This window comes from Ostrea edulis, chromosome 1 (genome assembly GCF_947568905.1).
Source record: "Ostrea edulis chromosome 1, xbOstEdul1.1, whole genome shotgun sequence".
NCBI classification, from domain to species: domain Eukaryota; kingdom Metazoa; phylum Mollusca; class Bivalvia; order Ostreida; family Ostreidae; genus Ostrea; species Ostrea edulis.
In genome coordinates this window covers 108,221,722-108,246,558 of record NC_079164.1, presented here as the reverse complement: position 1 = coordinate 108,246,558, position 24,837 = coordinate 108,221,722, and the positions used below count along the sequence as shown (strand labels likewise).

Here is a 24,837-nt window from a genome sequence, read left to right as displayed (position 1 = left end):
GAAGATAACAAACAGTGATCAATCTCGTAACTCCTATAAGCAATACAAAATAGACAATTGGGCAAACACGGACACGGCGTATATTATATATTTGATAAGGAAATTTATGCTGCTTGTTTACAGTTTTAACATTTCTATATCATTATGGAATCCAACGATAAAATATTCCCCATGATGTCCAGGATTTGAAAGGCATATAGATTTTTTTTTCATGTATTCATAATAAATGTAAAACATTTACTGTTTGAAGAGAAAAGTCGCATTTTTCATTACAATATCTCAGATCTTCCTCATGCATAGCTCTTATCCTCAGACAAATTTGACTCCAGTTTTTTTTTTTGGGGGGGGGGGCACTCTGTTTTCCCCAAAAATAGCTCTTACAAGTTTATTATTTCGGATTTCAAACATTTCGTTTGAGCATCACTGAAGAGACATTATTTGTCGAAATGCGCATCTGGTGCATCAAAATTGTTACCGTATAAGTTTTACATGTGATTAAAGAAATGCGATCAGCATTTTACTACGCTTGCCATTTGGAAAGTCTCTCCATTTAAATTACAGAACTAAATGCACGAGGTTTGTTCAGCGCTGCTGTGTTCACGCGATTGTCATGCCTTGTACAAGAGCTGCAGTAAGCACATGAAAAATGTGAGTTTTATTTTCACACAGTGTTTGGAACGCAATACATGTATTTATTGCAGCATATGGTACACCATAATCTTATCCGGATCTTACTTGAGGGAGAACATATATGGAATGAGAGTACCAAACCCCCGTATGCGTAACCCGGACGCAGTTTACCCCAAGATTGAGTGGAGGTATAAATGTCTAGGTGTTGCGTGATTGGCTAATATCAAGAGTGAAATTATTTGGAATTGAAAGAAATGTTATAGAGGTTCAAATTAATTGTCAGGATGAAAAATTATCGCACAAAATCGAAAAATGACTGAGGAAATTACCATGGTAGGGGTGTGCTTGAAATGAAGTGTGTAATTTACTGCAGATTGCTATGTGTTGCAAAAAAAGTACAAATATGGCCTATAAAAGGCACGGGACTCTATATATTTTTTGTCATTTTTTATCAACACTTGGAATGAACTTTGAAATGTTTGCGGTCATTTGTTTAAAATCGATATAGTTAATTAGTGAGAGGACCAAAGGTTAACATTGAGGTCTATGGGAAATGAATTGGTACTCTTTTCCCATATACGATATGCATTGTGTCTCTTTCCAGTCTTGCTATCTAACCAAATTTTCGACGGAGAAATTATAATCAGCTTTCCTGGAAATGGGAGTGAGGCACTACTAATTATATAGCTTTCCGTGGGGTTAAGTTGATCAGAGAGAAAGGCTACTTACTATATTCAGTATTGAAAAGTCAGCTTTCCTGGGGTGGGGTGGGGGTGGGTTGGGGGTGAGGCGCAACTAATTATATAGCTTTCTGTGGGGTTAAGTTGATCAGAGGAAAAGGCTACTTACTATTCAGTATTGAAATAGAAGGATTGACGTTATAATATCCATGCTTTTCAATACAAAGGAATGTGACACCATGTCTCCTTACAGTATTGGGTTTTTAGACGTTCAGATGGATTTACAAGTCACCCTAAACAACGCTGTATCATACATACATATAACGTATAACACAATACATACCTTTCCTTTTGTCGATTTTCACCATCTTAATTTTATTCTGCATCACGGTAACATGTACACACACGTATAAACATCCCCCTAACTTTCGACAGTAATGAAATTGAAGCAGTTGAAAAACTACGCTTTTAATAATATCCCGTTGACAAATCGTTATATCGTACTGCATGTGAAGCCTTACAATGTTTTGACTTGAAATAAATCTCAAACAATATTGTAAATCAAGTTCATAATACACTGCTATCTTTTTATTTCTTAATGAGTAATTTGGTTGAACTTGTATGGCGAGGACGAATATAACAATTTCCCTATGGAGAAACATCAAAATATGAATTTGTTGGGTTTTTTGGACTGTAACATCGGTGAGATATCAGAATTATCACGTTGATATTAACAAGTTGAGCTACATAACGAGGTTGACATCACAATCATATGTACTAGTAACTAGTATAGTAATGTTCATGGAAATATAACATGGCCGTTGTCTCTTGCTGAACGAGAAGCACGGGGAATTCTAGGATATCTGAAATCACAGGGTTAATTTCAGTTTGGTACTATACTATTTTTTAAAAGTCTATGCATTATATTGTGCAAATGACAACAGATGGTGCACTAATAAACGCACGCGCGTTTTTCAATTGGTGTGAACCAGCTGCTATCGTTAGCACAATAGATATGACTTAAAAAATGTTGTTTTTAAATGCTCATTTAAAAACAGGTCGTAAAAATATCAATGCAAGTAAATTTTAGCAAATTCATGTATATTTCGTTTCATTAGAACGAAAACGGATCCGTTGTTCATACATTTCTTTACTTTCAATTTCAGCCATTAAAATAAATGAAAATGTCGACACCATGTATATTCTATCAAACTAAATATCTCTGATAATTAATTGCTGTTTATAACGTCCAAACAGGATTATTTCACTTATAAGCAGACGTCACGCACACCAGAGATCAACTGTGGGCAAACGAGAAAATGCGAGAATACGGTTATAGGTGAAATACCACAAATTTACACCAATGTTATTCATATCGTAGGCCACTAGTAGCCAATACTATGAGGTTCTTTATAGTGCCGTAACACGTGACATCGCCCAAAACAGTCGCGACTTTAACTTCTAATGTCCAATGTTGGGGAAAGAACATTCACTACTTTTCTCTTATGATTTGACTTTGTTGAATTCGTGACCTTCCAATCACGAAGCCAGCGCTCTACACAATTCAGTAGATAGGGGTATATTTTAACAACTTATACCGTCTTATAATGAAGACTATTTCAATGAAGACTTGGGTAGCTGCAATTAGCTTTTACAAAAAGCATCTGTCATTAATACATTGTGTTCTACGTAATCTGTTATGGATAACATATTTCATATTAAGCATGGAGTATATTGAACCACATCTATAATACGAAAAGTACTGGATCCGATTCAGCTGAGTTTCTTAGGGATATGTTTTTGTTGTTGTTTTTTTACCACGATACAAGACCTTGTTTTACACAGATGCCAAATGAAAAGTGTCTTGGATCTTGGTACGTTAACATTCGTACATGACCCTCGTGATTGATAACTTACATATAATGTAATGGGATACATATTACTTAACGAATGAGATCGTTTGAGTATCATAATCGTTTTACCAATGGTACACAAAAAACACCCAAATATCAATTAAGCTGGAGTGGACTTGGTCTCTAAACTTTTCTAAACGATGGAAATCAAATCTTCTTAATACGAATTATTGATGCTTATTAAGACTTCTTATTTGGACATTTTTGTTACTAAATCAACTAAACTATTCAATTTCGTTTCGATGGAATCAAGTCTATGATCAATGACCTGCAGACGCTCTCGGTTCACTTTATCCTCTGCAAATTTTCGATCGATCTCGGTCACAATTTTATCCATACTATGTGCAACATCGACAATTCCTACAGCATCATCACCTACATGGTCCATGTCTTCTTTGGCACTTCTAATTTCCTCCAACGCCGTTTTCAGTTTATCCTCATATTTTCGTATTTCACTTTTGTATTCGTCACCATAGCGCCTTAAAATTTGAAGTCTTAATACTGCTTTGATAGCATTTGCCGCGGACGTCTTCTTCCGGTATTCAATCTGCAGACGTGAAACAAAGTTGAAGACGTATTTCTCGGATCTCGTTTGTTGTAGATATCTGGCAATAATCGCCACCAGAAGAGCGGTGGTTATTACGCCCATGGAACCCGTCACTATGGAGATATATCTTCCACAGTAACTTTGGGGTGTCCTGTCGCCGTAACCTACTGTAAGGAAAGTTATGGCGACCAACCACATGGATTCCATGTAGGAGTTTTTATGGTAGTTTCCTCTCTCATAGTACAATTCACATGCTCTCATTGCCCATGTATTGACCACAAACGTTGATATCATCACCAAGAGAAGAAGTTGTCCAGGACGGTTTCTCATAGCGGCTCGAAACACAAACAGGGTGTTGATTTTCACCTTACTAAGAGCCCCAATACTGTAAATGGATCTGTCCGTCAGCAAGACACTGTGGACGACGGCAAATTTGGCCACCAGATAAAGACGTGCGACCATCACGATGGACAGCACGGCATCAAAGCTGACAGTGTGACTCACTCCGTCCGGGGAAAGATACGGCAATTGAATATTACCGGGAAAAGGGTGGATGCTGCAGATGAGGAGCTCTAGAACTAGGCCAAACCAATGCCAATTTGACATCGCCATGTGCCATTCCTTCAACCCTGCATCCAGCATTTTTATTTTAGCTCCTGTGTAATAGTTCAAACATATGAAAAAAAGTAAGCCAAGTGTAGTTACGGATATGATTCCTTTCAGTGTGATTGAGGCAATACTTATTTTCTCCACACCATAACTAATAAATAACTCCGTCTCCACCACCATAAGAATGATTCCAATCATGGCGAGGGTAAATTCAGTATCCACGATGTAACGCCGCCGTTGGATGAGTTCCCTTCTGTAGTCAATTTTTTGTCCAAGTGTGAGTTTTGATTCATTTTTGGAATTTTTATCAGAAACTGGCGAAAGCTTAGGATCAGAATTTCCCATGTATTTCATTTTCAAGCTGTCACTGGTGCAAAGAGGGAGGTTGGGATTGTCGAATTCGTACCCACTCATAATACAACGTCTACAACGAAATGAATAATGCATTTAAACTTTATGAAGGTATTTGGAACTCGTAAAAATTATACAGATTATATAAATACATATATCTTACCTGATGTAATCATATCTGGGTGTCCAAAGAAGCCTAAAATTAACACTAACTACTGCTTTGCTTTAGAAGAGAAAGAATTGATTGGAAAAGTAAAGATGATTCGAACATCGACCCTACACCGTCTGTTGCCAGGCCATATATTGTTCGGACCCTGTGTAGTCAGATATCCTTTCAAAGAATCGATGATACTCCAAAAAGAAGATTTGACAGTTTTGTTAACGCCTAATTATTAAATAGGATTCACCCCCACTCACAGACAAGGACAATAGCTCGCCTGGGTTTAAACACTGATTTTCTAACAAAATACTTTTAAGATTTTGCAAAGTTAATTTTTTGTTTTTACGAATTACTCCCCTTCAATGTATTTATAATCAACACTCGAGAAACAATATGGTAGTAGTCATTCCAAGTCTAAAAAGCACACAGTACACTCCATCATCGTTGAAAGTGTTTCAGAAAATTCAAATCTTCACTATAAAACAGTTATAACCATGTGCTACTAAATCCAAAAGCGATTTCGATAATTTTGGTACATATCGATGTTTTTCAAAATAATCCTGACCCGTGGCATTAAATACATGCATTAATTGGACGGGACGTATCACCGCATTTATAAACAGTAATCTGGCCTTCTAGTTGTTATTTCTTTGGTTGATAAAGTTTAATTCTCCGATTTACAATCAATATGCAGCCCCCACTCACAACAGGCAGCCACCTCTAGATTTTCCTCTAAGTAACATGTACTTACATCGGGCAAATACATACTTGCCACCATATCTAATCTTAAAAGTTTATAAATGGGACATAATGAAATAAATAATCAATCTATTGGTTTGTAATTCATCGGTTATTATAGTTTATCGAGTATCAAACCATCAAATCTGAATATTATGACTGATAAAACAATTTCCTGAATAAGGTCGATTCAGAAAATTTTCCACTGGTCGCATAACCTTACACCAAAGAACATGCATGTACATACCAACATACTGAAGGCGGGGTCTCTTTAACGAAATTGTGCTTTGACAAGCGCCCCGTTGAAATGTGATCCACTGATGACGAATATGTAACAGCTGGGTAAATGTGGATGATTTACAGTAATACAGAAAGTTGTATTCTGTACATCATCAGAAATGGAAATCAATAGAGCGACACATTACTAGATAATAAAGTGCATTTTATTGTCATCTAAAAAAACCCAGAAATGCATATACCGTCTCAGCGAAATCCGACATCCTAAGATAGATTATCTTTATAGTTTTCTAGGTTTTTGGTAAACAGTTCCTTACTTAATGAGAATAACTATAGTAAGATTGTAAAAGACACAATGACAGTGTAAAAGAACAGCATTTGGAATATCTCTATAATCCTTTATCTGTTAATAATATAAAAAATGAAAAGCCTTGTTTTCAGATCTATGAATAACAATATTTTCTTTTCTTTTATTAAGTATACTTGAGACTACAATAAGCAACTGTTCAAGAAGAAAAATAGAGAAAGAAAGAAAACCCTAGAATAGAAGAAATATGTCGATCAGGAAATGCAAGAAATAATGACAGTTTAGCTAAAATCATAGAAAAGTTAGAATAATCAAAACGAAGGCAAAAAGAATTAGGAGAAGAAGAAATTACATGAATAAAACAGCAATTTAACTTGTTCAAGACAGTGGTAATATTGTGATGGAACAATATGATATCTTGATAGAAATTTAAAAACTTCTATAGAAAGATCAGCATGGTACAGTGTTAGATTGTATGGTGTAGACTGGAAGAATATTTTAGATATGGATCCAGAGTATATCAGAATCCTGAATTATGAAATATTATATCAGTTAAAAGTGACACAACCAAAGTTGAAGTTCTATTATCAATTAAAAAGATGAAAAATTATAAAAGTTCTTGACATGATAGTTTCACAGCTGAGTTTAAAAAGATTTCGGATCTTAATAGATCATATAATTAGGGACTTCAAAGAGGAGAATTGTGAAGCAAGGAATTATTTCAATCTTACCGAAATTTTATAAACCAAATATAAATCTTTAAAAAAAAAACCCACCAACCCCCCCCCCCCCCCCCAAAAAAAAAAACAGGCGTTCATTATCTCATATAAAATGTGCTCCATGTATTGCAAATAGAATAAGAAGTGCGCTAAATTATCTTATGAATGACAGCCAAAAAGGATTTCTCAATAATAGATTTACTGCTGAAAATATACGCAAGATGTATGATGTTTGTATAATGTTAATGTGTACAAAACTGAAATATACTAGGATTTATTTTTATTTATTGGCTTTGAAAAAGCATTTGTTTTAGTATCTTTGAAATTTATGCATAAAACACTAAATAAAAATAATTTTGGTCCTGACTTTATTACCAGTTAGATGTACGTACTTTGTAATCCAGCTCAGCGATGTGCTAAGTTATTCAAATCGGTACAGATAGAGTGTTTATTTTCACAATGTTTTCGATAGGAAAGGGCTGCAGTAATCGGCATTCCTGTACGGTGTTAAGTCTATCTTATGATCTTTACATGTCAGTATTAAAGCTATGCTGTTATGATGCATTTCATTTTTCGATAAAAGCTCTGACCAATCGTCTTGATATTAAGACTTATAGGTTACAAAAATATCAATACATGTATGTATATGAATAAAAACCCACGTTGTTTTGTATTTTGAGGGATATAAAACCATGGAAGTTTGTGGATAATCGGCTTCATCGATTATGTAAATTACCACCACGCCTCTGTAGTTTTTATACTCCCAATCTCGTAGAACCTAGACCCTGTCACGTGACTTGACGCCATACATGCATTGTCCTATGAAGGAGAAAATCGCATTCTATATGTGTGCATCTGTTTAGCTAAGTGTTCCAATATGCCCAACTTTGACAGGAGATATTTGACAAAACTGAAAGAAACCTCTCGGCCCTACAAACACTCACCAAGCCGTATGCAATGTTTCTCTGGCAAATGTGGTTGTTTGGTTGGTTGTACATGTATATTGTTTAACGTCCCTCTCGAGAATATTTCACCCATATGGAGACGTCACCATTGCCAGTGAAGGGCTGCAAAATTTAGGCTTATAATCGGCGCTTACAGCCTTTAAGCATGGGGGGATATTTATCGTGCCACACCTGCCGTGACACGGGGCCACGGTTTTTGCTGTCTTATCCGAAGGACCGCCCCATTTAATCGCCTCTTACGTCAAGCAAGGGGTTCTGAGGACCCATTCTAACCCGGATCCCCACAGGATGTAAAGTCTAATGTTTGACACTAATCTTATTTCCACCCAGTATATCAAGATACTAAAACCTGGCAAAGACTGTATATTCTATATAACCCTCATATTCTACATGGAAAGGAAAAGATGCGACTACTTTATCACACTAGTTTATATGATAAAAAAACAACAATAGAATGTATGCAAAAGCCATTGATATCCTTATTTTTTAACAGATGCACCACTCATATCATCTAGTATTAAATCACATGTAAGATGTTTCGTGTGGGTAAAACTTGCCAATCAATTTTGTATGTGTTTCACGCAGTGAATAGGTCCACAGCTTGTAGTCTTTGTTATCGGTTTGTATAAAAGTTATTGCTTCTGTTCGACAGGTGCTGCATTTGTAATTAATACATGTTCTGTGTCTAGCACAGTTTTAAGATGGCTGACGACCCAAACACACCTCTAACTCCAGGGGTTACTTTGCAAAAGTACACAGAACCTATGAAAAAGGATTCACACAAAATGCCCGAAAAGGAATCCTTGACACTGGCTCAGAAACTGGATCTCCGAATTAATTTGGTTTTATTTCGACGTCAGATAGTTGATATGGAATTCTCGTTGGCCGTGATTGGAATAGTAGTGATGGTGGTGGAAGCAGAACTTTATATAAACCAGTCAATCACAAAGCGCAGTTTAGTTTCCCTGATGCTGAAGTTTCTGATTTCGATATCGACATTGCTTCTACTGGTCTTTGTTTGTGTGGGCTATTACATATCCGCGCGTATTAGAGCCCTCGATTCTGGCGTTAGAAGCATTCTGTCCGTAATGACGTTAGGCAATTGGATGTGTTTATTTTTGGAACTTGCAATCTGCTCTTTGCACCCCTTTCCTGGAGATTTCAAGTTTAACTACGCTTCCACCCAAGGAGTGATTCATTCCGTAAGCATTGATGCAATTTTATCTATCGCCATGTTAACACGTGTATATTTGATATGCGATTTTGCAGTTGTCCACAGTAATTTGGTGACAGACACATTTATATATAGTATTGGTGTAATGAGCAAAACTAGAATCGGTACATCATTCGTATTTAAAGCTTTAATGAACAGACGACCGGGCTTTCTTCTAATCCTGGTCATGGTTGTGACTATTCTAGTAAACACCTGGGCCTACAGAGCCTGTGAACTTTATTTCGACCGTAACAAGTATCAAAAGAATTCTTTTTTTGAATCTTTATGGCTGATCACGATGGTGTTTATGTCGTCTGATCACGGGGATGTAGTGCCAGAAAGTTACTGTGGCCGCTACGTGTCAGTCGTTACATCTATTTTGGGTTTAATCACCACCGCTCTTCTCATTGCAATAATAGCCCAGCAGGTCGAACACACCCGAAGCGAAAAGCATGTCTTTGCATTTGCATCACGAGTTCAGACATCTTACAAAAGGAAATCAGCCGCTGCAAACGCCATTAAATCCTTCTTTAAACTAACGGCATTGACAAAGACTGGCAAAGCAGGACGCGGCGAAATTTCCAGACTGAAAGACAAAGTAAGACAATGTCTTAAGACGATGAGGTCGACGAGAGACGAGATGATGGATATCTATGACGATACAGTGGGTGTGATCGATGTGGCGGAAGTGACGTGGAGGATTGACCATAGAATCAGCCTACTTGAGAATAAATTTAATGCACTGGATACAAAGTTAAATCTCATTCTGTCGAAGATGGATGAAAATTAATAAACGGACAGATACAAAACGTCGGAAACCATAGATGTGTGACCCAAACATCATTACAAAAATACAAGACTTGTACAAAGTCTCAGAAAGTACTGTTACACCGATGTTCATGTTTATTCTTGAAAGGAAAATTTACCACAGTGACGGTCATCTATTTCGTGGATATACTGCAAAGGACTGATATTTTGCATACATCGTACTCTATTCCCACTATCCCAAGGAATTGTTTGTCTAAAAAAAGCATGAATACACTTTTTCTTTCATTCACTCCAGAATCCTTGTGCAAAAGAAGTGTGGCACTCTTCTCCGCCGGGCAGTGCCTTTTTTACAAACACAATGCTCTTTGAAGATTACATAAATAACGAGAAAACGTCATCCCCTCGAACCAATGTAAATAGCAGTATCTTTCTTTGCTCACTATAACTATGAACCAATGAAGCTGTTAGTGGGTATAAATTTTACAAGTTATAACTTTAATTCTGTACATCTGAAGTGTTAGCTTTGTCCCTATACCAGGGTACACTTGACAATAGTTCTAAGTATAGTCAACATTTTCTAAACAATTTATTGAAATGGTATAAAATATAAATCAAGTGATGAGAGCTTTGTTGAAATACGATGTTATGTCTCAATTTTGGGCATAATTTTGTTTTTGCAAATTAATTTTGTAGTGAAAATTGTGTTCTTGCTTTAGATCGGTGGACAATAGAAACATAGAATGATACAGCACCGTGGTGAACTCTCAGCAATGTGATGGAGAGTGAGAACTTACATGATTTTTGTTGTTCTTTTTCCTTATTTTTAATTTGTAGGTACTTATGATTAATTAATTAATAAGTAATTATATGAGGTCATGCGGCCATTCAGTGTTTGTAAATAATACGATTTGTACATGTATGATTCTATTTAAATGTCTTGTCTTTGAATAGCTTTCATGCTGACGTCTTTCACACACGCCCATCACGTCAAATGACAATAGTCTCTGTATATCATATGTAATTTTAAGCCATTGTTTTCTTGCCCGCTTTGTTGAAGACGATGTTTTGTCCATCTTGAACGAACAGAAAATCTGAAATGGCAATGAAAAATGTTACAAAATTTTAAATGAACATGTTGTGGGTGTACCCTTATTTTTCATTTACCAGTAGCAGAAAAAGAAAATACAGGTACCAGACGGTAGAAGGCACGCATCATTTCACATAATCTGTGAATACCAACTTTGTACTTCTAACAAAAAAAAAAAAAAAAAAAAAATTAAGAATCAATTGATACAAACGAGTAGGAGACTACCTGGTGTTTTTGTTCTACGTATGATAAATACAAAATTGATTCTTTTTAATCAAGATGCCACATACATTGATTGCCAATTAAAAGTATTGCCGTATTCATCAAACACCTTGGCCTGACCATTTAGCATGTGCCCGTTTGGTGTGAGGTCCAGTATTGATTGGTGTGTTTCACAAATCTAATATAAGTTAGATCCTTTGATACGTCACACCTACATTTGTACGATGGCTAGTAGCGATAATAGGTGAACGTATCCAAATTTCCTCCCGTACTATGAACCTTTCACTATGTATCGAGCTAGTGAGAGGACGTCTTTACGTCATTACTGATTATTTTTGCAATGTACAAATTCTTATACATAAAAAGCTATTTCTGAAAATTATGGCTACAGTTTGGTTCTAAATAAAAATTACACTCACAAATATTGAACGTTATATATATATATATATATATATATATATATATATATATATATCTTTTCTCCAGAAACAATGAATTTTCATGTTCAAGAACTTAGATATTAGGTACTTTAAAGTCAAATTGATCGAAAAGCGCTGACGAATTCTTACGTCTGCTTGAGAACACCATTCCAGAAATTTTTGACCATAAGTCGGAATTTAATTATTCTAAAGTGAGATTAACTGAGTCTGATTATTTGCGGGTTGCTTACAGTGAAAACACTCGTTCTCGTGTCGATTTGTAAATAGAATGTTTCACAAGTCTGCAAACACTTGCGAACAATTCACAACACTATTAGAAGTCCGCGGTAATTATTTGAAGTTAAATGTTATTTTTACTACTCGACATTTTTACTTTATGACCAGCAGGTACACGTGTTAGTGTATTGGAGCATCAGTTCATGTGTACAGGAATTCTTAAAAGTGGAAAATAAATGGTCGATTTTTATATCTGTTTTCTTGCATTGTTTGTAGTTAAATTATATATATAAAAGCACAAAACCCCAACAACACCCTACTTTCTTAAAGTATCGGATCTGAGAAGATACAAGGCCATGTCTCTTGATAAAGACGCGGGTTGCGACGAAAATTTGAGTTTTAAATAACCAACAGTGTCGTGGCCTTTTCAGTGCTTTATATATATATATATATTACTGAAATATCATATCGATGACCATTTCGTTACTTTAAACGAAACAGCCAATGCAAACTTTGACCTTGACGATGCTCCATAATGATTTCGCGGACAAAACGGATCGAACTAGTTTGCAACAAACACGTATTCGTTGTCTATGATGAAAGCAATGTCAATTTCAAAAGAAAAGATTCAGTGAATATAAATATCATACTGTGGTGCATGCACATTACTTACATGTACGTCTTAATTCTATGGGGGAGACGAAGCTCAACATGTTGATATAAACAAACATATCTATTTTCCTCTGTTCAAAAGTTCATCAAAGATTCTGGAAGATTTACTGTTAGTGTGTTACTACTACCTAACATCGTGTTTTATTCAAATGACTGACATTTAATGCATGTCTATTTATTTATTTAATGTAACTATCAAATGATTATGTCTATTTATCATAGTAATTAATATATTGACAGTTGTATTTAAGGCAAGAACCCCGTAAGTTGAAGGAACTTGTGTTCAAACCGTTTATATAATATGCACTTACACAATAAAATATGTTCAAATCGAGGTGTTTTTTTTTATCAGTTAAGATATTAAATGCAAATGTTTCGCTAGATCAATATATTTCTTTTAAAATTCTTACGTTTTCACAATCATGCATACAAACAAAAATATATAAATCATTGTCGTATTTCTTAATCATTTTCAGAAAGTTAATTGTGGTTGAATTTTTATGATTCACTCGATATTGCGACCATTGTAATTTACTATGTTTTGTGTTCATAAAAACATTCTTATGAATATTTCTTCACACTTCATATGGTATTTGAAATTGTTCATCCCATCAGTATTAAAATTCAATATGAATATTCAGTCAATATTTCTATTGTCAGTTTGATGGATAGTAATGGTAAAATTCAATATGAATATTCAGTCAATATTTCTATTGTCAGTTTGATAGATAGTAACGGTAAAATTTAATATGAATATTCAGTCAATATTTCTATTGTCAGTTTGATGGATAGTAATGGTAAAATTTAATATGAATATTCAGTAAATATTTCTATTGTCAGTTTGATGGATAGTAACGGTAAACTTCAATATGAATATTCAGTAAATATTTCTAGTGTCAGTATGATAGATAGTAACGGTAAAATTTAATATGAATATTCAGTAAATATTTCTATTGTCAGTTTGATGGATAGTAACGGTAAAATTCAATATGAATATTCAGTCAATATTCTATTGTCAGTTTGATGTTTAGTAATGGTAAAATTTAATATGAATATTCAGTAAATATTTCTATTGTCAGTTTGATGCAAGGTGAAGATAACGAACAGTGATCAATCTCATAACTCCTACAAGCAATACAAAATAGATAGTTGGACAAACACGGACCCCTGGACACACCAGAGGTGGGATCAGGTGCCTAGGAGGAGTAAGCATCCCCTGTTGACCGGTCACGCCCGCCGTGAGCCCCATATCCTGATCAGGTAAATAGATAGTAACGGTAAAATTCAATATGAATATTCAGTAAATATTTCTATTGTCAATTTGATAGATAGTAACGGTAAAATTCAATATGAATATTCAGTAAATATTCTATTGTCGGTATGATAGATAGTAACGGTAAAATTCAATATGAATATTCAGTTAATATTTCTATTGTCAGTTTGATGGATAGTAACGGTATGATGTGTAAGGGAATAAATGGTTCTTGTTAAAAGATCAATATCATAATCTCTCATAATTTTCTTTACTGCTTGTGTTACTCTCCCCCCCCCCTCCCCTCCCATCATCTTTAACATTATATATTGGTTTGAATTGAGCATGCCGGTAAGTCATATTTTCTACATCATCCTGTAATGGGATTATTAAATAAATATTGTTTTTACACCATTCCTTCAAGTTCAAATACATCAATTCTTAACTTTTACCTACTTTAAGTTTTTTGTTGTACCAGAGAACAGTTTTACCCATTTTTTTCTGGTGTCAATTCATTTTTAAAACAGTTCTTGGGCTTTTTCCAAGAGTTAAAAACACCTAGCCAAAATTCATTGTTGATTTTTCAATACATGGTTAATGCATAGGTTGGACCATATTTAATGACCTGGCTAATATTGATATCTGCCCCTATAACAAATTGCCTTTTTCCGGAGCCGTGCGGTAATTTCACCCAAGATATTTTCATACTTGCAAAAAATTCTCAAAGTTTACCATATTTAAACGAATTTGTGTAAACTATACATTTTTGAACAGGAATTTTCCCCACAAGAATTCAAAAATAGGCAGTTTACCTGATCAATAGTATCTTCTGATGGATTCGGTAAGGAAATGTATAATTTTTTTTAGATTGCTGGAAATTCTATAACAGGTATGCGTCCAATTGAGGTCAGATTTCTTATTTTCCATTGTTTCAGTAAATTCTTAATAGATGCAATTTTTTGGGTTGTAATTCGTCTTCATTATTGGGCCTAAATTAGTGTCAAACTCAATTCCTAAAACTTTTTTTTGCTACATTCCATACTAAGTCTGTAACATCCAGTAATTTTTCTACTGAATGAGTTTAGGAAGCTTGCAGGTTATGTGTATGTAATAATAGTAAAGGTAGTATAAGTACATATGATTAACTGTATGTAACTTTTCACTATGTAGATTTTGTGTTGAGTTGATACGTAGAGTTTATCATTATATACAAAGACAGGAAAAAAATCAAACTACAAATAAAAATAGAAACAATATTAATCTATAAACAAACTTTTGGGGACAAAATGCAATAATTGATTTATTCATACAAAATTAATCATTGTCAGGGATACGTTCGGGCTTTATGAATTACCGACACGCCTTGCGCGACCCATAATCATAATGAAATATTTCCCCCCATAGATACCTAAATATCCCACTGCAGCTGTTACTGTCTTTATTTTGTAATTAACTTGCAGCAATATCCTTTATTAATGTTTCCACTAAGTGTTGGCACGTGGGGAAGGAAGCATTTTTGTCAGGTACCGCAAGAAAGCCATCAAGTGGCCACTAACGAAAAAAAGACCCCGTGTTTCCTCTGCGCGCTATTCTACTCACATCGTTAGAAAACATTACTACGAGAACCTGTCGTCTCAGTACTTGAAAATCAAACATCAAAGTGCTAATACACATGTTTTTCCCTTGAGCTTGTATCATTGCGGAATTCTATAGTGAAACATCAATTACCATTCAGCACAAGTGCATCTGTCAAACGCTCCCGTTTCAATATTTTGGATTTTTATGGTCTAAATTATCTGTTCCCCTTCCGTTTTGAGAGAGAAAATTAATTTACGAAATTCATTTTGTGTTGAAATAGGACATAATCAATTTCTTATTGAAGTTTCATTACTTTTAACGGGAAAAGAAGTCCATATCATTATTTGTTAATCGCTTGATTTTGTGGCCTTGCGCACTTAAAGTAACAACGAATATTAGAGTTCAACGGAATTCGATGAAACCGCAGTAGTCTAACTTACATTTACATTGATAGTTATATATTTTTTTTTATATGAATATAGTCATCAGACGATTTGCAAGTATTTTGATATTTTTATGTTTTCTTATCTTAAATTTCATTGATTTTACAACGTCCCGGAATACACATTTCTAAATTGGGATATTCATTAATATGATTTCAGATTATAAAACGTTATAGTAACCAGCAAGTCTAAATTATTGAATGATCACTCAATAAAAAAGAGTGGTTAATATTTAATAATTCTGTGAAGTTTCATTAGTGTCCAAGTTCAATGTAAACAGAAATAAACTGAATACATATCTCTGTTGAACTTGTGTGACGTGGATAAGGTTAACCACATCGCCTCGTTCTTGAACTTGCTAAGCGTTCATATGAATAGCGCAAAGCGAATCCCAATGCTCATTGAGTTTACAAACATTTCAATGCATATTGGAAATCGCCGTCTTAAAGCATATTAATGTGCTTTCTGTCTACTCTGTAATTTAACAACAAAAAAAAAAACCAAAAAAAAAACCTCACCCATTATGCGGATAGACCACGTTTTCTATGCTCTTTAAATTGAGATTTGTAATGAGTCAACATCCTCTAATGTATCAAAAAATTGAAACTTCTTCATGATAATAAAAATCCCTCCCTCAAAATCCACCCCATATTTCTTCAACAATTTGCTCAAATCCTCTTCAAATGCAGACGACAGTAAGGTAAATCTGACATCTTCAAATGCAGACGACAGTAACTTGGTAAAAAAAATGTGGCGAGATTTTCATTTAATCAAGCTGATATTGTATTCATTGAACTACCAAGCCGAATCTCTATTTAAAACAACAGAGAAATCGTATCATGGTTACACCTCGCCATTCGGATTAGCTTGAACCGATGCCGCAAGTCGAATTCATTGAAAATCGTATCATGTGACAAAATTTAAGCATAATATGTATGGAGGCTTCAGCCATTATTGTGATACTTGATACCCAGCTGGGTCAGGAGTTCAGACCCCAGTCAGGGAGGGGTTATCAGGGTCATATGTTAAATGTACTTTATATTTTTGAAACTTTGAATTTCTACTGTTTTTGCCTTTGATATCTTTACAAATTGTTATGACAGCATTTCCTCATGAATGCGCTGAAGTTGTGTACAATGCGCGTATGAATACGTCTATTTCAATGGCTAGGAATTCCAACAGATGTAAATGTGAAATAATAAATTTCAGTTTTAGAAATACACGAGGATATGAACTGCAACACCTCATGCAGAACATACTTTTCACGTTCAGAGCGCTAACGCTTCAAAAATGAAATTTATTTCTTAAATATCTTCTTTACGCCTGTGCATCTAGCTGACAAACTGAACGCATTGTTATAGTCCCAGTAAACTAAATTTGGTTGAAATATAGGAATCGGCCATGTTTGTCCCACTCTGTTTGGGATCAATTTGTAATGGAGAAACATTTATTTAGAATATATTTATTTGGACAGAGGTTCAGCAGTGCATATTGATCCTAATCGAGTGTCATTTAACCCGAACCAGTGTCATTTAACCAAAGCCAGTGTCATTTAACCACAACCAGTGTCATCTAACCACAGCCAGTGTCAACCACAACCAGTGTCATTTAACCACAGCCAGTGTCATTTAATCACAGCCAGTGTCATCTAACCACAACCAGTGTCCTTTTACCACAGCCAGTGTCATTTAGCCACAACCAGTGTCATTTAACTAAAGTGAAGGTCACTGCGAAAAAGACTGTTAAAAGTTTTCTCTGGAGAACTTTCTAATGAAGAAAATTTTAAAAAGCTATGAAATAATATACAACGGAGTTCTAGGATCTGATGTTTTTATGAATAGAAGAAAGAAGGGGGCAATTTACCATCTATATTGGAAATTTGCAACCAATGGGTATTCTAATCGCCTCAATATTCTTGTCCTTATAATTTTTGAATCACCGACGCCAATGTTCTTCCAACATGTTACAGGATTCGGTACACCAAATCAGAATCAAGATAGGAAGGAAACACACAAAACATCATGGAAAATGATCTTTCAAAATAATTATATATACATCTAGAGTTGGCACGGTAAATTAAATGAAAGGTGTTTCCCTAAATAAGTCCTGCTCTACTACTGATAACAAGTGCGTGCTGGTAAGTATATCATTATAAAAATAAGTCATTTAGCGGAACCAGAAAGCTATTAGCCACGAAGGCGATTTAGATGGAAGTACAAACAATCCGGAATTGTTTTAGACCTGTTTCTAAGAGAGATCATTCAGAGATGATTGACACGAGCATTTGTTATGAAATGTATGACTTAGCTGTAAATGAACACGGTGCATATCGCCCCACTTCATCTTCTCATCAGCGCCAATACAGCTGCTCATTTACTAATTTTCTCATCACATTGCCATTCACTTCCAAGTAGAATCATGTGAGGCAATATTTCTTTATAAAACCATAAACAAAAATGAAAGAGAAACAGGGGGATTTACGAAGTGTTTTTGAAGTATACTTTTATGTAAGAAAGGTGCAAGTGTGCGATATTTTGTTTTCATACTTTCTTAGTGATTTGTTTTTATTGTTTTTCCCCCACATATTTCTAAAAATAAACAAAATAATATATGGGTGATTATTATATGACATAATGGTTGCATATCAAAAATGATAATCATTAAATGTTTCAATAGTCAGTCATTACCAGCATAAAATTTCGGAAAGTAGAGATTTATCGATTTGTTTTTGTTTGTTAGAATTACAGTGAAAATAAATCCTGAAATTGATCCACGACTTTACGTATTTTCGTATATAACCTCCCAAAATAAATCCTTAATAAATTTCGAACAGCAGATGAATTAAAAACACTTTTCCAAACAGCACTAAGTGTAATTTTGGAGAAGAAAATAGAAAAGCGATAACACAAGGAAGATAGTCTAGCTTCAACTCATCAATTCTTCTCCACATTCCAACATCTCGTATGCCAATCAAATATGCATGTCTATTCTGTGTGGCTGTTCAAAATAATTAAAGCACATATGGTTAATTTGTAAATAAGCCGAGAACACATTCTTGATGCTTTGTAAACAAGTGTAACGGTATCGCTACCACGCGAGCAGCAGGGGAGGCGAGAACTCCACGGGGCAGCCATCACTGCAATGACGCCTCTCTGTTTTGTTAGCGATATACTGCAACAGCAGCGTCAGATGATATGATAATATACGGAAACAGCACCCGGTTACATTTTCACTTTTATTAATACATGTAAACATTTACATTTCTGCCTTTGGTCTAAAGGTTCCTCAAAGGCCCCGCTGAATTCTCTGTATTCCGTCTTAATGCTCGTATCTATAATATCAATCCAGGTATCTACTTATGTTTGATTATTTCAAATTCCTGATAATATACCATTAAACAAAGATCTAACAATTCCGCCATTGTAAAGAAAACACAGATGGAACAAGTTTGAGAAATATTTTCATTTAAATCTCATATCAAATTCACCATTTAACGCAACTTTAAGAAATATTTTCTTTTTAAAAGTAAATCACATTTGATAAATCAGAAGAAATCAAACGGATTTTATTTGAAGAACTAACTATGCGCATGAAGGAGAAAATACTAAAATGGGTTGAAAAGTTCCTTATTGACACTTAACAAGTGCGCGAAACGGTGAGAACAATGGAGGACGCACCGGCTACATAGTAGGTAAATATAAGTAAGTGGTCGTGTGGTAATGTTGTCTTGTGGGATTTAGAAATGATTTGAAGCGAGCAACAGGTTAAGAACTGAATTCTTATCCAGGGATATAGAATATTAATTTTATTGTGTTTTCTTTCACGTCTATCCATAGCAGAATATTCTTATTAAAATCAGGGGACAACACACTAACGGATACATATCCCTATTTTCACTGTTTTAATATTTGAGATGGAGGATAGTGCACGTATGTTAGAGTAGGTATAATCGTCTCCCTCTAAATACAACATTTTATTCCTGACTGACATATTGAGATACCGCTTTAAACTGAATTTTCTCTGGAGACGACGTACTTCTGTGTCTTTTTAGCTGGATTTCTAACTGGATTTTTTCTACTTTTGTATGATCTACATAAGAAATAGAAAATCGTGCGATCGGAGTACCTAATGGAAAGTGTCAATGGAGAACCATGAAATTGAAAAATATTTTGCCTAAAATTTCGCCCGATGGCAGATGCTCTATGGGGATCTGTGAGGACTTAACGAAATTTCTCGGTACTTTACACCGCCGGGGAAGCGCAGTAGGAGGGAAAAGCCACGAGCAAACTATATGCATGAATAATTAGACTGCATATTCGTCCACCGATTGGTTCCTATTCCATGACGTCACACTCTTTGCAGAAGTTCTTTCATATGGCAGGGGTAATTTGTAGCCTCATCGAATTTGTGTATGATCTTAAAACACATCGTGAAACGACATGCAAATCAATTCCTGAAGACATTAAGGTAAGATCCTAACTACCTATTTTACGCGTATTGATTTTTGTGAACAGTAAGATAGTATTACTAAATATGAACTATGTATAATTACTATTTTGAGATTTTATTGTTATATCAGAGTTTACTATCTTTGAAATTTTGAATAAAAATTTAAAACTTCACAGTAATTCTGATATTATTGTAAAAACTCTGGAAATATATGATCAATTTCCTAAAATACTACATCTAACTAAAACAACAGTATACCTCTTTGATGTAAAACATGTTAAAATGGTTCGTACCTGAGTTTTGCAATATTGTAATTTTTTGGAAGTATATATTTTAATTCTACTTTGAAGGGGGATTATGAATATAAAAGGTATAGTGTTTGTTATTGAACTAGTGTCTAATTTAACCTTTTTGCACTTGAATTTACTTAATTTTTTCCCCGCATAAATTTGTCAGTTGGTGTCAACCAACATAGTCAACACAAGCAAAAAAATATATACACAAAAATTTCATGCTAGTAGATTGAAAGTATATGACCTTTCTGCACTTGCTAGACGGGAAAAAAAAATCATCATAGAGACTTTGAGTTCTTAAAAGAAGATATTAGGATTATTGTCACTTTCTAAACTTCCACATCAGTTTTAAAGTGTTATCTTAAAATTGTTTTTAAAGGTATAGATCAAATTTTTGAATTATTGACCAAGATACTAAATTTTCCTACAAAATTTTGGATAAATCAATTAAGACGATTTTAAAACTTGGTGTTCTGTTTGGAAACACATATCAACCAAAGTAATGAATTCACAACATTTGAATTACCGGGTAGTTCATCATGAATTACAAATTTGAAATACATCTTGGGGTATAAATATTGACGATATATTGGATAAAACAGAGACTGTAAAATCGTGCAGATTTAAAACTTTTTAATTCTTTTCAAACCTTTTGAAAATTTGAATCAACATAAAACATTTCAACTGAATAGCCTTAATTACTAAATGTATAAACTTCTTGACTAATGAAATAAATATTGGACCACTATCTGTATAGTTATAGTATCTTGCCCATTCGTGCTCAAAAGCCGAGGATAAGAAAATTGATAAATTCCCCGTTTCTAGAGAGATATAATTGATAATTCATTTTAATTATAGTTCATTCGGAGATATTTTCTAATTTTGATTTTTTTCTCTCTAAGAGACATAGTTAGCAAGGTTTCTTTTTATTCAAGGAAGATAATTAATCATCAGCCTCACCCCATCCCAAAAAAGGAAGGAAATTTCAATTTCATTATTTAAAAATTTGTTATTCGAATGTATACTGAAAATTAATTTCGAAAATCCAATAACAAACAACACCCTACTTTCCTAATGTGTCGGAACTAAAAACAATTACAATAAATATATATATATATAATATATATATATCGAATGCATATGTATCATCCTCTTAAATGTACGTTAAATAACTGTATCCCATTTCCATTCTCAATGACCGTGTAGCTTGTGACAGCGTGGCGAGAATTTTTATAGTTTTATAGACTTGCCTAAATGGTCGAGCAGTCTAGTGCGCTGGTTACATGCTGCTAAGAGATTTGGTTCTTTAGGTCGTTAGTTCAACCCCGGGTAGGGGCGGAAGTGGGTATCCAAATAAAGTGAAATTTTCTGTGCTTTATATATATTATATATATTTCTTTTTTACAAACTATATATATATATATATATATATATATAAACAATTGTTCATGTCGTTGGTCATTCTAGTGCTTTATATAATTATTTTCCCTGACCATTGTATCTATTTAATATAGATCCGACAGTTTTGGATACTGAATGTTGTTGGGCCTACATAGGATGTCTGTTGCTCAGTCCTATTGAGTTTCTCAATAAATATGTTTGAATTATATCTATCTATAGATATATATATAACCGGTAGTTATTTTACAAACTGCATTTATTTTTTTTTTTATTTTTTTTTTTAGAGTTTATACAAGCGAAACAGATATTTTCTAATGGAGGCCTTCGAGCATCAAAATATCCCATCGTGTACTCGGAAAGATGAAATCAAAACAGAGTGTAAACCCCGTGATCCAATCCGCGAGATCCTGGACAGTCTTTGCAACAAACCGTCAAATCCTGACAATAACGGGGAGAGTTCCAAAGCCCTAGTTACTTCCAATGTTGATTTTGACACGAGTGCCTTTACACCAGTAGCGAACAATCATAATAGTTCTGTTTGCCACGTGGAGCCAGTGAAATCTTGCATCCCTCCTCCGTTCATAACGAATTTTACAGACTGGTATTCGCTACGGCGTTTCGGTCTTCAAGAGCATCGTCAAAACTACCACCAATATCCGCTTCTAATTTCTGGTCAACAACCAAATACCAGTAATCCGTACGTTGGATATTTCAGTGACGTATCTTCTTTGTTGTGCACGAGAGGAGACATGAGTGTCCTTAATTTCTATGGTTCGAACAGGTATCCGAATCTCCAGATACCCGCTTCACCGCGTTACCAATGCGATCAGTGCAAAAAGAGTTACTCCACCTTTGGCGGTCTATCCAAACACAAGCAGTTCCACTGTACTACTCAGATCAAGAAAGATTTTAGCTGCAAATTTTGTGGAAAGTCATATGGTTCTTTAGGCGCTCTAAAGATGCACATCAGAACGCACACATTGCCATGCAAGTGCAAATTGTGTGGTAAAGCTTTTTCACGACCATGGCTGTTACAAGGACACATGCGTACTCATACGGGAGAGAAGCCATTTTCTTGTGCTCACTGTGGTCGAGCATTTGCTGACAGGTCAAACCTTCGAGCACATCTTCAGACCCATTCAGATGTCAAAAAGTACGGGTGTAAGTCGTGCAAGAAAACATTTTCGCGCATGTCACTTCTGGCAAAACATCGAGAGGGGCGAGTTTGTGAACTTCCGGTTCAGTGAAACGCGACATCAACGTACAAAACATTTGGACCAATTAAGTTTTACAAGTATGTTTGTATGTTTATTCTAGATTCATATATTTATTTTGTACGGGTGTATACACATGTATTTATATTATACTACAATAAAGATTTGTTGAATAGCATTCTTTGTACGCTCACTTTTTAATGTTGCTCTGTCTATACTCGAACATCGGTCCTTTGTAACTTGCATGTAAAAAAAAAAAAAAAAAAAAAAAAAAAAAAAAAAAAGCGGAATCAAAAAAATTAAACTGATCAAAATATGTTTTATTGATAATTCAAATAATAAAATAACGCGTAAAATAATAACCATAACGAAAATGTTAACAGCAAAACCATTCTATTAAAATAGTAACATCTGTTGAAATCGAACGCACTCGATTCTTATGCCAAAGACCTAACAACTCAACTAACCAACAATTTACATTTACTTTCGCAACCAGGATGTCCAGGGTTCGATTCCTGGTGGCGATGTCAAACCTAGAACATTTGATATCGTAACTTTCTTCGCCAACCTTCCGGCAGTTGAAGTGAAAATCAGTTTTTTCGGATGATACATGTACATTTAAAATGAGTTCACGACAGGCGTCGGGACGATAAAAAGCCCTCACTATTCGCGGCACTTAACCTGCGATATTTGTATACATAACAAACTTGTATAACTCATTAAATATATTAAAATTAAAAATGTATCTATAGCAATATTATAAAGTTAACAAATCTAGAATTTTCAATTGTAAATATTTATTACTTAATGAATTGTGAGATCCTGCACAACGTATTCATCAACTGGAACATGTATGTATACTGACAAGGTAAAGCGTCAACAGGTTAGAATGAGTACAACTGGAACATGAATGTATACTGACAAGGTAAAGCGTCAATAGGTTAGAATGAGTACAACTGGAACATGTATGTATACTGACAAGGTAAAGCGTCAAGAGGTTAGAATGAGTACAACTGGAACATGTATGTATACTGACAAGGTAAAGCGTCAACAGGTTAGAATGAGTACAACTGGAACATGTATGTATACTGACAAGGTAAAGCGTCAATAGGTTAGAATGAGTACAACTGGAACATGTATGTATACTGACAAGGTAAAGCGTCAAGAGGTTAGAATGAGTACAACTGGAACATGTATGTATACTGACAAGGTAAAGCGTCAACAGGTTAGAATGAGTACAACTGGGTAGACAGAGACATCCACATGCCGTCTCTGGTATGTATAGGTCCTAAATTGGAAAGATCGTAGAATTTTAAAAGATTCCTCAACAGCACTACATTGCTGTTCACTTGATATATACGTAAAAGACCGTCATACAGTGGGCCTTTTCCGAATCTTTCAGAATTTGAAGCGAAAACCATCGAATTTTCTACATGATAATTTTCAAATAGATTTGGCTTTTTTTGTTCAATGTACTTGGCCCACAGGTCTTATAGGTCACCTGCGTATTAGTTAAAAGTATCACTGGACCCAAGAGCGATTAAATCTAGATTTAAAAAAAACAACTCCTGTTCTGAATATCTAAGCTAAATTTCAATATTCAGCAACAACACAAAAAAAAAGATGTGTTCTTAAAAGTTATATGTCCCCGAAAGTGTCTATACTGATGAAATTCTTTACAATATATATGTAGCATTAAAACGATATGACTAATTTGGACCCGTAGTCAAAAC

At 34.6% G+C, this 24,837-nt stretch overlaps 3 protein-coding genes across 4 annotated transcripts; 2 read left to right on the top strand and 1 right to left on the bottom strand.

Annotated features, from left to right (window-relative positions):
- Positions 1–1,762: 1,762 nt before the first annotated feature.
- Positions 1,763–5,953, bottom strand: LOC125666235 (small conductance calcium-activated potassium channel protein 2-like). 2 transcript variants are annotated; one of them, XM_048899380.2, is made up of 2 exons: positions 5,876–5,953; positions 1,763–4,803 (listed from the first exon to the last, which is right to left on the bottom strand). In XM_048899380.2, the coding sequence occupies exon 2, from the start codon at positions 4,791–4,793 to the stop codon at positions 3,414–3,416; it is 1,380 nt and encodes a 459-aa protein (XP_048755337.1). In that variant the 5' UTR covers positions 4,794–4,803; positions 5,876–5,953; the 3' UTR covers positions 1,763–3,413. The 2 variants fall into 2 exon arrangements, with proteins under 2 accessions (XP_048755337.1, XP_048755329.1); XM_048899372.2 differs by lacking the exon at positions 5,876–5,953 and adding an exon at positions 4,894–5,749.
- A 2,518-nt stretch (positions 5,954–8,471) lies between these two features.
- On the top strand, positions 8,472–10,947 carry LOC125664746 (small conductance calcium-activated potassium channel protein 2-like). Its single transcript, XM_048897556.2, has one exon. It carries the CDS (start codon positions 8,558–8,560, stop codon positions 9,857–9,859), a length of 1,302 nt encoding a protein of 433 aa, XP_048753513.1. The 5' UTR covers positions 8,472–8,557; the 3' UTR covers positions 9,860–10,947.
- Positions 10,948–19,479: 8,532 nt separating this feature from the next.
- LOC125664607 (zinc finger protein SNAI2-like) lies at positions 19,480–23,282 on the top strand. Its single transcript, XM_056153240.1, has 2 exons — positions 19,480–20,214; positions 22,175–23,282. The coding sequence occupies exons 1-2, from the start codon at positions 20,089–20,091 to the stop codon at positions 23,135–23,137; spliced, it is 1,089 nt and encodes a 362-aa protein (XP_056009215.1). The 5' UTR covers positions 19,480–20,088; the 3' UTR covers positions 23,138–23,282.
- Positions 23,283–24,837: the final 1,555 nt, after the last annotated feature.

Coding starts and splice junctions, on each gene's coding strand:
- LOC125666235 (XM_048899380.2), bottom strand. CDS start 4,793: ATGAGTGGGTACGAATTCGACAATCCCAACCTCCCTCTTTGCACCAGT.
- LOC125664746 (XM_048897556.2), top strand. CDS start 8,558: ATGGCTGACGACCCAAACACACCTCTAACTCCAGGGGTTACTTTGCAA.
- LOC125664607 (XM_056153240.1), top strand. CDS start 20,089: ATGACGTCACACTCTTTGCAGAAGTTCTTTCATATGGCAGGGGTAATT. Junction 20,215..22,174: donor CAATTCCTGAAGACATTAAG/GTAAGATCCTAA, acceptor TTTTTTTTTTAG/AGTTTATACAAGCGAAACAG.